The sequence below is a fragment of the Nanorana parkeri genome, unplaced genomic scaffold, assembly GCF_000935625.1.
Source record: "Nanorana parkeri isolate BGI_ZX_2015 unplaced genomic scaffold, ASM93562v1 scaffold559, whole genome shotgun sequence".
Taxonomy (NCBI): Eukaryota; Metazoa; Chordata; class Amphibia; order Anura; family Dicroglossidae; genus Nanorana; species Nanorana parkeri.
Genome location: NW_017306827.1, coordinates 835846 through 853378, shown reverse-complemented (window position 1 = coordinate 853378; position 17533 = coordinate 835846). Strand labels below are relative to the sequence as shown.

The following is a 17533-nucleotide window of genomic DNA, read 5'->3' as shown; positions in this document are numbered from 1 at the left end:
CCTCAGCCCAACCAAAGCCCCCCCCCCCCCTTCATTTATACAGTGGACAGGCTGTGGGGGCATTATGCCAGTGCGGAGTCGGTACAATCTGGTGGATGATGGATGTGATTCTCGAATCCCCCTCCATAATGAGGAAGCCTTCCAGCATGGCATCCACTTCCAAGCCAAGGTAACTTCTGTGCCCACTTACTATCCACTCAGCCCATGTGCCTTCATCAACTTTGCCCACCTATCTATGTGCCATCTACGATTCCCTCCTATCATCCCCATCTATCATCACCTACCACCATCTGTGCCCACTTGCCATTAACTGCCTTCACAATCTACCACCATTTACTGTGCCCTCCTTCTAGCACCACCTATACCTTCCAGCAATCACCTGCCCTGACTACCAACCCACCATCTACTATACACCGCTGCCCTAGACTTTTCCCTTGCTATACTGTGCTTACCTGCCATTACCTACTGCTATCTACTGTGCCAACATCTATTCTTTCCATCTGCCACTGACCAAAGACCACCGAACATCATATACTTAACCCAACTGCCACTGTTTTCCCCATGACCACCAATTACTAACTAGTGTACCCTTCATCACCATCGCCTCCCCCTAACTACCTACTGTTAACTAGTTTGTTCACCTGTTACCATCTGCCATGACCACCTGCCACCATCCACTGTACCCTCCTACCATCATGTGGTGTGACCTGCTACCCTCTAGTATCACCTGCCCTGGCCACCTTCCATGATCTACTCTGTCCTACAATCACCTGCCCTGACTACCTAATGCCACCTGCAGTGACCACCTACCACCATTTACTGTCCCCACCTGCCTGTTACTGTCAGTATTGCCTCACAGCAGCCAATCAAATCCTTGTCTGGTAAAATGACATTGAAAAGTGGGTCAGCTGGCGGTGGTGTAATACGTACAGTTTTCATTTCAAATGTAAGATCCAGAGTGTTGTCCTCTCTTACCATATCAGCATGGTTGAGGGTCCGTGACGTTCTCTAGATGCCACCGTATCCACCTGAGTGGTAACTGTGTATTAGATGCTGTGAATATGGAGCTGGATAATGCTTGCCAATGGAGGGGGCTGAAAATGTACACATCAGACCCTGGTTGTCTCATTGTCCACCATTCAAACATCAGAAATCACTAAATTTGTAGCAATGTCATCCAGCAATCACAGCCTGGACTCTTCTAATTTCAGCTCCAGCGGGTGCCTCTCAGTGCATAGCTGAGGCCCCACAGTGCATTGTGGCACTGAACACCTGTTGACTCTGACTTGGAGCAAAGTTGGTATTTTTATACAAACTGCAGCTTAGTTACTAAAAAAAATCATTCCCAACAGTCTCTGAGCCATTCACATCAGTTTCTGCACCAAAGGTGCTTCTACTCATACCACAGTCACAGTACAATTATTATTAAACCACATATATATCTCTGACACATGCTGCAATGCTGTTCAGAGAATGGCTGTCACATTAGTTTGCACCAGATGAGCTTACAATCTATTCTCCCCTCTACATTCTGTGATTTTTCTTTTTATCTGTAATGTCTTATTGTATCATTGTTTTTTGCTTCTGTAAATAATTACAATGTTCCATATTTTTATAAAAGCCACAATTCTTCCTAATACAATAAATAGTACAGAACATGTCTTCTATATTGGGGGGAAATTGTCCACTTGATGGGCGTGGAGGTAGGTTGGGATTGCATGAGAGGAAATGCTGAAACTTGCCCGTGACAAGTCACCAGGTCTGTGTGCTCTGACGGGGGACATGTTCTAATGCTGCCAAGTCTCCTCTCTATTTGTTGTGGGGGTCTCTGGTGTTTTTATAGTCATAAACAGATCATAGCAATTCAATGTTTGTATAAAAATGTTTGTTCCTCATAACAGCAAATCGGATTCCAGCAGCTGTTTTCAAGGGCTGGTTAGAAGATGAACGGAAGCTGCTGATTGGTTAATAGGGGTCCCCGTGTCTTTGCTGAATTAATTCTCTGCTTGTGTTCATTGAGGACTTGGGTACAATATTTTAGCGCTCCTGACATTCTCATTAATATTCTGAAGAGGACAAAAGAATGTTGTTAGAAATAATCTGCCATGTCCAATTTAACACAGTCCACTGCGGGTAATTAATAATGTTATTACATCGCCAGCAGGATTGTGTACGCAGACATTTATGGCTTCTTCACTGTGGAGTTCTGCTTTTGGAAGATCAGATTCGGGTTTGTTGTGATAGAGAGAGGGCCCAGTAATCTGTGTGATACCTGAGGCCTGCAGTACTGCAGTGTATTCAGATGGATCATTGCCGTCTCTCAGACATGTCAGCTGTATGGGCATCTGAGGACCTATCCCTTTTATGAATACTCTTCTCTGGGTGGAGATTTTCCAGTCCACTAAGGCAATATTCCATGCCCCACTCCGCATGGTATCCGTTGGCGGTCAGATAGGCTACAGATGCCTGTGTGCCATTAGCCAAAACGCCAGTGTACCAGGCATGTACATTCCTCTGGAGACTGCACGATTGAAGGCTTTGCAATGCATTATATTCCAGAACAAGGAGAAGAAATGGCTCTGCTTGAGATAAATACATGGCTGAAAAGCTGTGATGTAAAGACTGTATGCCCTGCTTGTAATCTGAGTGTAGTTGTTACTGTAAGCCAGGAACCCACAGGTTAGCACTAACCATATTCTGCTAGTATCACCTTGCTGGGAGTACCGATCAGTGTGCACATATCTGTGTTGGTAATTTCAGGTAATGTGCACAGCGTCTGGACCTGTCTATCCATATCTCGGGCTGCTTCATGTTTAGACTCTGCATGGGCTGTATGTACCTGCAAGGAAATCCACAAGATATGAAGCACAGCATTGCCCTTAAAGCAATAGTAAACTCAGGAGTTGAATCTTAAAAATGCATTCAGGTACCCTAAAGGAGAACTATGAGGTGAGTGATTTCCACTCATCCTCATAGTTAGAGCCAACCTGTGACAAAGAAGCTGTCGCAGGTCGGCTCTATCAGGAAGTGAGAAGAAACATGCCACCGATCTTCTCACTTCTCGATCATCTCCTTACAGTGAGCAGTGACTGTCAGTCACCGCTCCCCGCAGGGATTCCCCCCTCCCCTCTCCGATCCTCTAGTGCTGAGTGGAGGAATAAACAGGGGAGGGGCGGGCACAGCCGGCCCTGCCTCTAGATAGGCAGAGCCAGCTGTCACTCGTGCAGCTGGGTGGATCTCGACAGTCGGGATCCGTCCCATCTGCGGCACTCACAGTATATCGTGGGCGATAGCTCACTATATACTGAGTTTTGGGTCACAGGAGGAGGTTAGCATATGTCCTCTCATGACCCTAAAGAGAACCCCCTCCAGAACGAAGGACAGTGCCCGCACCAATTCAGAGATAATTTGAGCAGGGGTGTGGAAATGTAAAAAAAAACTACTTGTCCAAGGACTAAAGCGGGGGCCAAATCTACTTGTCCTTCATGACAATCTACTTGTCCTGATACAAAAAAATAGGGATGCACCAATACCGTTTTTTCAGTATAGAGTACCAATATTTTGCTTTCGGATCTCGCCGACACTGAATACTAATACCGGTGCTTCCGCTGACATAGAGCAGGCTTCCCTGGTAATCAGGAAGCCGGGCAGCGGATAATTACATCCTGCCCGGTATCCTGATTGCCACGGAAGCCTGCTCCATGTTGTTTGGCCTGCTTGATTGTGATTGGCCAGGAAGCAGATTTCCTGGCCAATCAGGAAGCCGGGCGGCGAGTAATGACCTGATTGACCGGGGAGCTGGTTCGATGCTGATTGGCCAAGAAGCCGGCTTTCCAGCCAATCAGCAAAGAGGCAGCTTCCCGGCCAATCAGAAAACCAGGAGGCAATTCATTACTTACCGCACGGTTTCCTGATTGCACGGGAAGCTGGCTCCATGTTCCCCCTACGACACTGCCAGTCAGAGTATATCGGCCAAATACTCGGTATCGCAATGATACTATTATCGGTGCACCCCTAATCAAAACATATTTGACTGCTAAATAGCGCTTCTCACCGGTCAGCGCAGTCATCTGACCACGTTGACCAATGAGTGCTTGCAATTTGCGAGCGAAATTAAAAATGCATAGGGGAGGACTGCGCTGGACAGCAGTACGGGGTACAGATAGTACACCCATACTGCTCTATGGCTGAGCTGTTGTGCCGTAGTTTTCGGTGGGGTCCCCCAGGAGAGCGGGTGCGGGCAGACACAATATGGGTGCGGGCAGACACAATCGCCGCAGCTCAATTTGATACAAGTGATCTAATTAGATCACTTGTACTAAATGAGCGGCAGCTCCACAATGTACATTCAGCTCTTAACCCTCTCCTGCTGCACTAGTGGTCAGTGGCACTGCTGTTAACTCCCCTCTTTGTTTGCCTACCAGATCACGCGCCTCAGCTCTGCTCTCTCCCTAATTAAGTCGAGCTGGGACTATACTACTCTCGGGGACATCCTAAAACATTTAATGTGAATTATTCTGCCTGACAGCACTGGGTTCGGTTGAGTGTGGGAATGCAGAGTGCATCTTGCTGCCAAAGTGCCCAATATGCAGTGGGCCACAGAGAGAGAGCCAGCGGGCACTAGGGTTCTGTATAGATCGTGTGATAAATGGTTCTCTGCTTAGGCTAGATCTGTGCTGTAAATCACTAGCTCTGGATGGATAGTTGAATAAGCGGCTACATATTTAGTCTGTGGCCATGCTATAATCTAGAGCAGGCATGTCAAACTCAAGTTCATGTATGGCCTGTAAAGCTGGGTGCACATTCATACATGGGCCACACTTTGATATCTGTGTGAAGGCCACTAACATAAGTGCCAGGATTCTCAAAATTCTCTGCATATAAATATAGCAGAATAAAAGCATTATTACTTATTCTTTTATAGGCTAAGTAATACAACAGTAATGTGCATTATGCTTGGTGTAGGGAACTACGTCTCTGTGTCACACATGGCCAAGTGACGAGAGGAGATGGTTCATAGCCTATCTCCAGGAACAGGTCCCGATAAGTTCAACATGAATTTGAAACCTGCAGCTCATGTGGCTTAATTTTGGAAGGACATACCCATGTCCACCTTGACAGTGGATAACTGCATTAATGGCTGTTGACATAGATTTATGAAAGGCCATTGAGGTTGGCTTTTTAAGCCCATAACCTAGAAGAAACAGGAGCCATGCTCCAATGTTGAACCTGACTGAAAGGAACCCTTTATATAAGCTCTTAAAAACCAAGGCTGAGCCATGGAACAATTGAAAAACTGGGGAATGCAAGGGAGACCTGGTATGCTGTTGGTAGGAACGGACCTCCGTGCCTTAAAGACACAGGATGGCTAACGTTTTTGTTCTGATCAAGCTGATACATTGACCAGCCTTCAGGTCAACCATTTACCTCTTAAAGGAGAACTATGGGGGTCAGTGTTTTTCCTTAGGCCTTGTTCACACCAAATGCAGACCAGATCCGGTCAGGTTTCTGCACACGCAGTGTAGTGGGTTGTGCCGCGTTTTTGATGCGTTTAGGGCCGGTTTTGGTAGAAAAAAAAACATTTTTTTTTTTAAAGTTTAACATGGGCTTTCAGCCACTTCCATGCGTTTTAGATGCGTTTTTGATGCGTTCCAGACCAGATCCAGAGCAGGTAAAATAGGGCTTGTCGCATTTTTTTCATCCGGTCTGGATCTGGCCTGGATCCGCAAGCTGCAATGTGAACTGGAGGTCAAAATACCATAGGAATACATTGGACGCAGTTTTGATCCGGTCTGCACATGCTCTGGTCCCGATCTGCTCCGCGCTTGGTGTGAACAAGGCCTGTACTTCTAAAGCTCTTTCTACCACTGTTTGGCAGTACGTAGGCAGACGGGGAGATAGCAGTGACTGCTCTCCAGCCTGCCCCTCAAGCATTACAGACTTGGCTAGGAACCCCTCAGCAGGATGCCTATTTGACACCACTGTTCAGTGCCTCTGAATGGACACTTGGATAAATGGCTCACTATTAAACTGTATGCTTGCTCAACTAGCGTTTCTGGATGGGTTATCGGATAAATGGTTCTTTTATTTAGGTTATATCGGTGCTTTAAGCTGGCATCTCTGGGAAGACCGTTTGATGGTTGTTTATATTTAGGCTGTGTCTGTGCTATAATCTAGTGCGTCTGAATGGACAGTTAAAGGATAAAATAGCTTTATATTTAGGCTGTAACTCATTGGCTCTTGGACAGTTGGTTGGTTATTTGGGCAGTAAACCAGCAGTTCTGGATGGACAGTTGGTTAAATGGCTCTATTTTTCCTGCAGTTGGGTCATTAAGGGATGATTCGCATTGCTCCACCCAGTATCCTTAAATTCATCTGTTGAAGCTAATTTTTTTTGGAGGGATTTCTGATCTTCATCCCTCTATTGTAATGGGATTATTGGCACACAATCTGTCACATGCTGCTTCCTGCACAGATGTTCTCGTGCTCTACTATGGCAATCTCCACACTGCCTTTACTAACAAACTATATTTCTCTCAGTCTGGACAAAGGTTTTTGTGTCATGTTAAGTGGTGATTTGTGTTATCTGATTTTTTTTGTCCATTTCTGTTTGTCTCCATCTCCAACATCTGGTTGCTTGCTGTGCGTTACTGCACTTCAAGGCTGAGTATTACAAAATAAACCGGAATACAGACCTTCCCTACCTCTTGCATCTGCCACCGTTTGGTGGTTTGATGTGATGGGTTTTTTGTCTATTTTTTTTTAAATACACCTAAAAAGTGTCAAACTACAGGGTGACATATTTCACTGCATACATTTACATTGGACAGGCAAGTCCCACAGGTCTTTACAGAGGAAATGCTTGGTGGCACCAGTTCCTGCTCTGAAGGAGCGTATAGCTGGGCAGTCACGTTTCATATAGATAGTTGAAACCAAGCTCCCCAACCTTGGAGATAGATGCTGGGGGACACCATCTTCTCTGACCTTTGAATATTCAGTAATGAGAAGACTGTTTTCACACATTGGCTACTGGACTTGAAGTTGTCCATGGTGGTTCACAGGTCCTTCTGATAGAGGCCACATACACCCACCCAAAAACACAGTAACTCACTTGTATGTGTTTTGGGTTGTGGAAGGAAACAATACAAATGTGTGGAGAACATACAGACAGGGCACATGCTGCTGCTTGTAATGGAGACTTTGAGTTGGTAAAGTTCCATTTAAAGTAGTGTTACACTATTAAAGGTATTTCTTTTTTCCCCAAGCGCTTACCATAATGATGTTTCCAAACAGCTAGCACCAACTCTCTCACCTTCACTTCCTTAAACTGCCTGGCAGTACAAGATCACAAGGGACAGAGCAGTCTCCAGTGCGTTACTGTGCCTGTTCGTTTGTGCTTACCAGCATACTCAATGGTGGCTCCATAGGACCCTGTAAAGGAAAGGAGACGCCCTGGAATAGGATATCAGAGCCAGTGCTCAGGGGACCAGCAGATTCTGCAGGAAACTAAAACCTCTAAACCTCAAGAAGCGTCCATTTTAAGTGATTCCATCAGAATTTGAAATGGCTTAAGAACATTTTGACTTATCTTTTTACCCTGTGCCACAAAAAGCATTTAGACACCTTCCTCAGAGACCATAACATACAGGGGTACAGGTACTCTTAAAAACAAGATCACACAAGGACTCGTATACACACATGCACAATCACATACATACACGCAATAGGTTGAACTTGATGGACCTGTGTCTTTATTCAACCTCAAATACTATGTAATGATATAATGGATTCCATATTACCTGAGGTTTCTGCTTGGAAGCATTTCTTTTTTCTCTTCTCATTGGAGACGCGAAGGCCTAACGTTCAGGTCCCAGTATTCTGAGACATTTCTGGGTGTGGCAGGGGGTAGTTCTGTCTATGTGCTTTGTCCAATATATTAAGGCTCCGGCATTGTTCCTGACCATCTGTTACCATGGCGCATTCATCTGCCAGCCTTTCGGAGGGGCCGCACACGCCTGGCTCCTCATCTTGGGAACCGTGCCACTTTTAAAAAACTTTTCTCTTGTGCAGGGCAGCGGCATTACTCAGTAATAACGGGGTCACATGATTATCTCCAAGCTGCCACCGTTCCTGCGGCTTCTGCAATCACTGAGAGGCGTCGCGTTGAATAGAATTCATGCGGCCATATAAAAATAGCAGAGAAATGTAAAAATATACAGTGAATATTTATTCAGTCAGGACATCCAGTGCTAATGCTGCATAAAGATTATATACCATGACATAAAACGGCTCTTTCAGCAAAATGGCAAACAGTAAATTGATTTCCATGATATGTGGATTGCTCTGCCCTTCTCATGCTGATTTCAATCAGGTTTATTGAAGAGACGAGCACAGAAAGTGATGTCAGCTCACGATGGAGTTGTGTAAAATCTCCCGCGTTTTTGGGAAATGTTCTCATTTTCATATCGGTGGCTTCAGCTACGCTGACACATCGCTCCATAGCAGGATTCCGCACCTGAATCTAATCTGTTCTAACACGTCAGGTGGGCGCCGCACACTACACAGGAGGGAGGAAATCTGTAGGGTTACCAGACAAGCTGGGGAACATCTTGGCCTCATTACACGAGCGACTCTTCCATGGGTAATGTTTCAAAGATGGAGGATAGTGCTGCATGTAGTTTGTTAGTATAACATCACCTGAATAAAACCGTATGGAAGGTTACCATAGCATGTGTTAATCACATGATACCATGTGATTTAACGCATACCTAGCGTGCGTTACTGTGCGGTAGGTACAATGCTATTCATTTGAATAGTACCAGACGCTCTTCCTGGCCATTGTGCGCTGGAGTGCAATGTGCGGTATCGTAATACTTTGCGCTGCAGTGAAAATAAGTAATGCATGCAATGCTACGATGTGATTGGACAATAAAGCAGAATCTGCCTGTGTCCCTGTTTGCAGAGTTTCCCTCATTTCCTGTCTAAAGAATCCATTATCCATGAGCCAGGAAGCAAGGGGAAATCTACTCTAACTGAGTCCAAGTAAAAACCTGTCGGGGATCTAATCCTTCCCCACTCTATCTAAAACCAAGAAATAAAGTTTACACTTTATATTAGTGGCGGACATCTTAGTGAATATAGGGGCCTCAAGTGTGGCCCTTAACATGTCTAGAGGGCTGCACAATAGTTTGTCTTAAAGTTGCTTTAATGTGTGATAAAACACCACAGATTGTGTGTGTGTTGCAGTGTCATTCATTTAGAATGACGCATGAACTTACTGTTGGCCCCTGTTCGCACTTAACGTGACCACCGCCCAGCTTCCTGATTGCCTGGGGGCTTCCCTGGGGGTGTTCTATAGACAGAACACCTGCTTCCCATTTCGAGGCAGCCTGGCTTCCTGGCCAATCAGGAAGCCGGGCGGCACTTCATGGCCTGCTTCCTGATTGGTCAGGAAGCCAGGCTGCTTGTAACAAGTGAAGCCGGCTTCCTAGCCAAATAGGGAGGCGGCTCATGATGTGCCGCCTAGCTTCCTGATTGGTCAGGAAGCCAGGCTCCATGCTCCCCTGCGGTATCGGCGCATTTGCGTGAGTACAAGTACTCGCCCGAATACTTGGTGCATCGGTGCATCCCTAATATGGGTTGTTGTAAGGATGTGCCAATATTTATTTATGTATTTATTTTAGCTGGCTCCATTATACACTTTTTACAATCCCAAATAACAGATAAATAAATGCAATTCGGAGTAATTTAAATTAAGCAAAATTATTCTAACACAGATCTCTGACAGACAACCCTTAGCAGCAAGAAACAGGCAATTGGCTTCCACTGACACTTCATGGATCCCCGTCTAGACACTGTCTGATTCCTGCACAGCAGAATCTGCACACCTCACCTTGACTTGCTGTGCTTGTCACTGCGCATGGGGAGTAGCTGGAGGGGCTTGCCCAGGGTTGAGAGTTGTTCTGATGATTGGCTGCCAGTGCTCCTATGGCGCACTTAGAAGCAGGATCACAAGCCCGGGAGCTTATCGATTCAGCCCCTGAGCTTCATGCTGAACTGCGGCTGTCACTGACCGCTGGTGGTTCAAGCTCTATAGCCCGCTGGAGCTGCTGTCATTTTGGCGTGTATCCCCCTGTGCTGCAGACCTGATCAGAGGTCTAGGACAGGGCTCAAAATTTGAAGTCCTGAGCTACTAGCCAGGCCTTAAGAGTTACTAGCCACCAGTTGCCCCACCTTCCACTGGCCCGGCCTTAACTCCGCCCCTAAACACACCCTATTAAATAATCTTATGATAATTCTTATCTTATGATAGTTGCCGCTTGTAAACGGCAGATTAGGGATTCCTGCTGCAGGAAAACGCAAGTACCTGACACAGGAATCTCTAATCACACCTGAAATATACTGTAGGTGTGAATGAGGCCTAATATACAAATACACTAAAGGTGTCCATACACCTGCCGATTATCGTACGATAATCGTGGGTGATCCTGCGATCGTACGATAATCGGCAGGTGTATGGGCAGCGTGTGACCGCTTCTACTGTAAGGTCGTACGACTTTCGTCTTACAAGCAAGCTTGAAAACCTGCCGAAAATCGTACGATTTTTGGCAGGTTGGTGGCGTGGTTGGACGACGAATGCCGCACGGGCCGTTGTTCACACCCAGATAACCAGGGATCGATCTTCCTCACATACATTCTTTCTTTCGGCCGGAGCTCAGAAGTGTCAGAGCTCTGGCCGAAGGAAGCCAGAGCTGACCAGGGCAGCTCTGCGGTCTGCATCCGACACAGATGCAGACCGTGGAGCTGCTCCCGTCAGTCAGGGACGCGGTCTGCGACCGCGTGCCTGACATATCAGCGGGTCACATAGTACAGGCTCGCGGGCCGGAGTTGGCCTGCGGACCGGTACTTGGAGACCCAAATTTCCACTCGCCCTCACTTGATTTTTTACTCGCCACATGCGAGCAGGCGAGACAGGCCACATGCTGAGTGCTAGCAGGCCTCATGTTAGGCACCAAGGCTTTACATCATAGATTCCTCCAGATACTGTATCTCTACAAGGTGGAGAGTACATACATGTTTAATCCCACTATCAACTGCCACTCTTAAGCAGTAGGAGGATGTACAGAAACAATGCTAGGTCATGTTATGTCTCTGGGCTTTATTGCTTTATTTCTTCCAATGCAGAGAACTATAATGTTCAATAACCAATACCAAGTGTAATCAAATGTGAGAGGCTTAATCCTCAGAGCTGATGTCAAAGAAGAGTTCTCCGCTGAGTATTGTAATCTTGCCAACAAATAATGGAAAATTACACTTAAACAATGTCAAATCTAAACAAAAAGACACCAATATCATCCAGCTGCAGAAGAGTATATGTCGGCACAACGCCATCCCTAGACCACATGCATTTCATGTGGATTTGTCTCTCAGGACAGGTTTCCTTTAGTTTGACCTGTCAGTGCTGCACAGAGTCTTGTCATTGTCTGGAATCCCTAAAGGAGAACTATGAGGTGAGCGCTTTTCACTCATCCTCATAGTTCTAGTCGACCTGTGACAATGAGACTGTCACAGGTCGGCTCAGTAGATCGGGAAGTGAGCGAACACATACCGGCGTTCGCTCACTTCTCGATCATGTCACGGCAGAGAGCCGTGACAGGGGAGGGACTGGATTTCCCCCTCCCCGCTCCGATCCTCCAGCGCTGACTGGAGGAGGGGGCGGGTAAAGCTGGCTCTGCCTCTAGATAGGCAGAGCCAGCTGTCACTCACGCAGCTGGGGCGGATCCAGACATAATTGTCGGGATCCGTTTCAGCTGTGGCGTCTCCGTATACCGTGAGCTGTAGCTCGCGGTATACTGAGCTTAGGGTGACGGGAGGACGCTAGTTTGTATCCTCCTGTTACCCTTAGGAGAACTATGGGGAAAAGCCCTAACCCCATAGTTCTCCTTTTTAATAGTGTTATTTCTTTATTCTGCATTATAGGAAAAGTGAAACCATCATTCACTTTGTAATAGAAATTTCTGTCAACTGGAGCTAGGAATTTTTGAGATCTCTCAACCGGAGTCCTAAGTGGCACAAGAAGCGGGCATGGGGGTCATTTTGGACAAAAAATTCAGAAAACTGAAATACTGCTTTTAGGTGCAAATTATGTAAACCTGTTGTGCTGGTTGTCTTGACAAAATGGCGTCAAGCTCTGTCTGATTGGTTTCCCTGTGTGCCAGTCATTCCTATTTATCCTATGCGTACAGTATATATTGTGTAAAAAGTGTCCATTACACAGCACCCTGATAGACAGCAGAGATGGAGATGTGAAGGGCGCACGGCGTCCTCTCTGGCAGAGCCTCCATGATGGAAATGCAAGCGATGTTGTCTCCGCCTGCCGTTTATTCTATTTCTGTCAATGATTTATGTTTTTTCTTTTCAGTCTCTATTAATGTTCTACATGAAAACCGATCAATGCACAATTTAATTTCTGCACTTCTGGCTGGATGAGTCGTCTTGTGATAGAAAAACATGTCCAGATGTTCCAATGCGGAGCCAGAAATATATTAATTAGCTGAAGATGATTCCAGATTTGGCCTGATCTCCACTCGTTATCCTGTGTTTTGTGACACATCTGGTGTTTTAACTTTATATTTAAAGATGGTTCCAGCCCCTTGGGTGGGATTTAACCCCTTCACACTGCTAACAAACACCTAAGGGGGGTTGACAACTCCATACAGATACTTATGAGGCATAGTTAACACCTTCATGTTCATTCCTGGGGTGGGTTCAAGCTTTTAAGCACCACTCGCTGTTTTCAGATCATCACTGTCAAATAACAGTGATCAGTCAATGGACTCTTAAGGACTCTTAATGGAAAAGACTGTTCGCTCTTTAACAAGTCGCCCGCAGCAGAAAAGTCTAGTTATGGAACCAGCACCATGGAATACATCATCCATCTATATGACCCTTTTCTTGCAGGAATGCCTGCAATTTACCTAAAGGTCAGTGCAGAAGTCTGGAAAAGGCAAAGAACTAGTTACTGGGGCTGGAGGCTGAGAAGATAGGACGATCAATGTGTATTTGTTGAAATTTATAAATAAATTTAAAAATAAACAATTCATATTTCCATCCTACAACAGTCTACCTCCAATGCAAGTTTGAATTTGCCTCCCGGCGTTCACAGGGCCCCTTGCAATGAGATGAAGTAGCGGGGGGGGTTGCTCAGAGCCAGTCGGATTACTGCACAGACAAAGCGGCCATTGATTAGTATTTGCCAGCAAAGAATTGTCATTGTGAGCTGTTCTGCTATTATGTTCCCTCCAGAATCTGGGATAAAGGATGATAGGGGGGGTTGGCTGTTGGGATTGGGGGATGCCACATGCTGCTTCCCCTACCCATCCCAGTGACATGAATCTGTACAGATAGAGGGGCACTAGCATGGCCGTGGAGTGTCTGGGGGGATGGACACAGAGAGACAGATTACCAATTGAAGCTGTCCCCTCTATACATTGTGTGTGTGTGTGTGTGTGTAATATTTATATATCTATCTATATAGATAGATATATTGTATAAAAAAAAATGTTTTATGAAAAAGAAAGTACACACTCTTTGAATTCTTTGGTTTTAAAGGAGAAGTATGGGGTCAGGGCTTTTCCCCATAGTTCTCCTTAGGGTAACGGGAGGACACAAACTAGCGTCCTCCCGTTACCCTAAGCTCAGTATACTGCGAGCTACAGCTCGCGGTATACTGAGACGCCGCAGCCGGAGCGGATCCCGACGTAGATGACGGGATCCGCCCAGCTGCGTGAGTGACAGCTGGCTCTGCCTATCTAGAGGCAGAGCCAGCTGTACCCGCCCCCTCCCCCGTCCGTTCCGCCAGTCAGCGCTGGCAGATCGGAGAGGGGAATCCAGCCCTCCCCCTGTCACGGCAGAGAGCCGTGACAAGATCGAGAGGTGAGCGAACCTGGTATGTGTTCGCTCACCTCCCGATCTACTGAGCCGACCTGTGACAGTCTCATTGTCACAGGTCGGCTAGAACTATGAGGTGAGTGGAAATCACTCATCTCATAGTTCTCCTTTAAGTATCAGGCCATAATAGAAATCATCTGTTCCTCAGCAGGCTTAAAATTAGGTAAATACAACCTCAGATGAACAACACATGACATATCACACTGTGTCATTGTCAATTTTACAAACCTAAAGCCAAAATGGAGAAGCCGGGTGTGAAAAACTAAGTACAACTTATGATTCAATAGCTTGTAGAATCACCTTTAGCTGCAATAACTTGAAGTAACCTTTTCCTTTATGACTTTATCAGTCTTTTTGGCCCAGTCTTCTTTTTAATGTTGCTTTAGTTCATTGAAGTTTGCGTGCATTTGTTTATGCACAGCTCTCTTAAGGTCCCACCATAGCATTTCAATTGGGTTGAGGTCTGGACTATGAGTGGGCCATTGCAACACTTTGTGCTTCTTTTCTCAACCTTTTCACTCACGGCACCTTTAAAAAGTATACAAAATCTTGAGACACCCCAGCCTAAAATGTAAGGGGGACCCGCACGCTAAATCACACCCTAACCCTTTCACATCAGAGTTCCATTCTTCACATCCGAATCCTACGATCAGAAAATGTTGAGGGAGCCAGAAGGCACCCCGGTGTGCCACAGCCCCCTGGTTGAGAAAGGCTAGTCTACGCTTTGCTTACTTCCTCAAGACAAAGACGTATATTTGTTTAGTAAATCAATGCGGGTTATCGCTAATAATATTGTTTTCTAGCTGAGAATTCTGACCAGGAGATCTCACTGCCAGGGAACCCTGAAAGATACTAGAAGGCAGAGCTATGCAATCTGCTTGCTTGCACGCATAACTGACATATCAGTTTTTTAACTGACAAAAGTAGACATACACCTTTTTTAACTTCTTTTTCTACATAAAACCTATTTTGATTGTACAGTGTTCTATAGCTCTAGAAACAACTTATAGCGCAATACGCTTTGAGGTTGTTCTGAGATTGCACAATAAGAATGTGATATGTTGGGCAGCTTCAGTTTTTAGATCTGTCCAGATACAAGCAAATTGTATCGTGTCTGGCAGTTTCCTTTGGCAGGATTTTTACCAGCCTGTCATTTCAGATAATAATCCTAACCATCTCTTTTCCCTTCCAGTATATTGGCAGCCTGGATGTGCCGAGACCCAACAGCCGGGTGGAGATTGTGGCAGCAATGAGAAGGATACGGGTAAGATTTCGATTTTCTGCTGACAGAGCAAATGTTGCCATGTGGGCCTGGAAGATGAATGCTTTATGTAAACTGTGTACTAGTTAGTAGCTGAGATTTACAATTAGTTGTGTTTGGGCATGAGTAAGTCAATGCAATGCCCTGTTGTCCAGCCTGTGGCCTGAGAGCAGCATGTGGCCCATTGGCAGGCATTATGTGCACTCTTCAGCGCCCCAGCAGCTAGTAGGAAGTCATGTTTTCCCTACCGAGGTGCTGAGTCACGACCAGTGATGGAAAAATAATTATTAGACATGCTTCTGTTCGTTAAACAGTTTGGTATTTCTTTCACTTTTTTTTGTTTTGTCTGTTTCTGTTTCTCTTTTTTTTCCACTGAGCTTCAGAATAGATCTTGCTGAGAAGGCATATCAGTATGATGTGATGTTATATTTTAAGGGGGCTAAAGAAAACACAAATGTGGAAGGAATGATTTATAAACGGTCTGTGATGGTAGTGATCTTTAGCAGTCTCTCGTGCTGTCCCGAACCCAGTCTCTGACCATCTTTTGTAGCGTGTATGTGTGTGTGTGTGTGTGATGCTGAGAAATAGGTATCCAAAATCACTTTTTTTAAATTTCAGTTGTGCGAGTCGCGTAACTGCTTCTCCGCTCTGCACAGCCTATCTCAGCGGACAGGACTTTTTCATGTCGTCCTCCCTGGGATATGCAAGGCAGAGAAGAGCATACTCTGTTAATCATGAACACTGAACAGCCCTGTTGCTGCCTGTGACATGGGCAGCTAGAAGCTGAAAGGGACAGAACAGAGGAAGGAACGGGAGTATACGCACTGCAGTGACTAGATTAGCCTGCAGATTGTTGACACTGCAAACTCAGAATTGAAAGTGGCAGGATCAACCGCTATTTACTCTATAATTAAACTTTAGGAAAATGAAAGCGGGCACATTGTTAGAAAAATAAAATAGGGAAATGTACTGAAATGTACTGAAAATGTAGGGAAATGTACTGAAGACAATGGTCACCTGGACACGAGGGAGAATCTTCCCAGAGTGGGACACAAATGGCAAAAAAATCCTGATGATATCTAACCCTTCCACATTCTATCTAAAACTAAACAAAAATGTCTTTTCTATACACTTTATTTATGTCACCTACAGACAATACATCATCCTGTGGCAGCATCTGGGGGTCATATGGGGGTGCCTTACCTCCACAAAAATTATTTTAATTCCGCAAATACAATTCTCATAGCAGCATGGACCTGACAGGAAACTGAGAAGCGTCAATTAAACTTTGATGTCTGCAGTCTTTTTGTCTGTTTTTAGTGCAAAACTGACAGGCTGTGTTGGGAAATCTGACAGCTCGACTTAGAGAAGCTGCCCGTCCATGGCGCAGTTTGTAGACACAGACAGGCCTCTCTGCTGGATATTAATATTATTCTAAATTTTTGTGCGCGGATAGATGAGGCTACATTAATGGAAGTGGAAAAAACAGATGACTTACCTCCGTAAGGCTCTGTACGTATAGCGTTTCGAATTTAGCATGTTTTTTTGTGTGGTCGTTTAATAGACAAGCGTTTTTCCACATATTTGCAGCTACAACCACAGTCTTTTGGGGACAGAATAGGTGAAGTGGATAACGTTGATTATCTCATTACAATGAAGCTGGGAAAGGGGGCGACATGTATTAGGCAGCAAGTGAAAATTTTGTCCCTGAAGTTGATGTGTTGGAAGCCGATAAAATGGGCAAGTGTATGGAATTATAGCAACTTTGACAAGGGCCAAATTGTGATGAGTCAGAGAAACTTCACAGCTCTAGCTCTTGTGGGATGTTCTCAGTCTGCAGTGGTCAGGACCTACCAAAAGTGGTCCAAGGCAGGAAAAACCAGTGAACTGGTGACGGGGTCATAGGTGGCCAAGGCTCATTGATGCACATGGAGAGCAAAGGCTGGCCCTTGTAGTCAGATCCAGTAGAAAAGCTGCTGTAGCTCAAATTGCTGAACAAGTTATTGCTAATTCTAATAGAAAGGTGTCTGAACACACAGTGCATAGCAGTGTGTTTCATATGGGGCTGAGTAGCCTCAGACTGGTCAGGGTGCCCGTGTTGCCCCATTTTTACCACTAAAACACCTACAATGGGCACATGAGCATCAGAACTGGACCACAGTGGCCTGGTCTGATGAATCACTATTTCTATTACATAATGTGGATGGCCGGGGTTGTATATATCGCTTTTCTCCAGTTAAAGTGACATTAAACCCTCAGATTTTTTAACATAAACCAATACTGTAATGTGTGCCTTACTGTAATCCATGGTTGTTTCCCTTC

The 17533-nt window shown here is 45.4% G+C and overlaps 1 protein-coding gene across 1 annotated transcript in view; it reads left to right on the top strand.

The window, feature by feature from the left end:
* Positions 1-17533, top strand: part of LOC108791545 (carboxyl-terminal PDZ ligand of neuronal nitric oxide synthase protein-like) — an 82499-nt gene that overhangs the window by 208 nt on the left and 64758 nt on the right. Inside the window, exons 2-3 of the mRNA XM_018562057.1 lie at positions 28-169; positions 15143-15214. Of these exons, the coding sequence (XP_018417559.1) occupies positions 65-169; positions 15143-15214 (177 nt within the window). The 5' untranslated portion in view covers positions 28-64. The remainder of the gene's footprint in view (positions 1-27; positions 170-15142; positions 15215-17533) is intronic.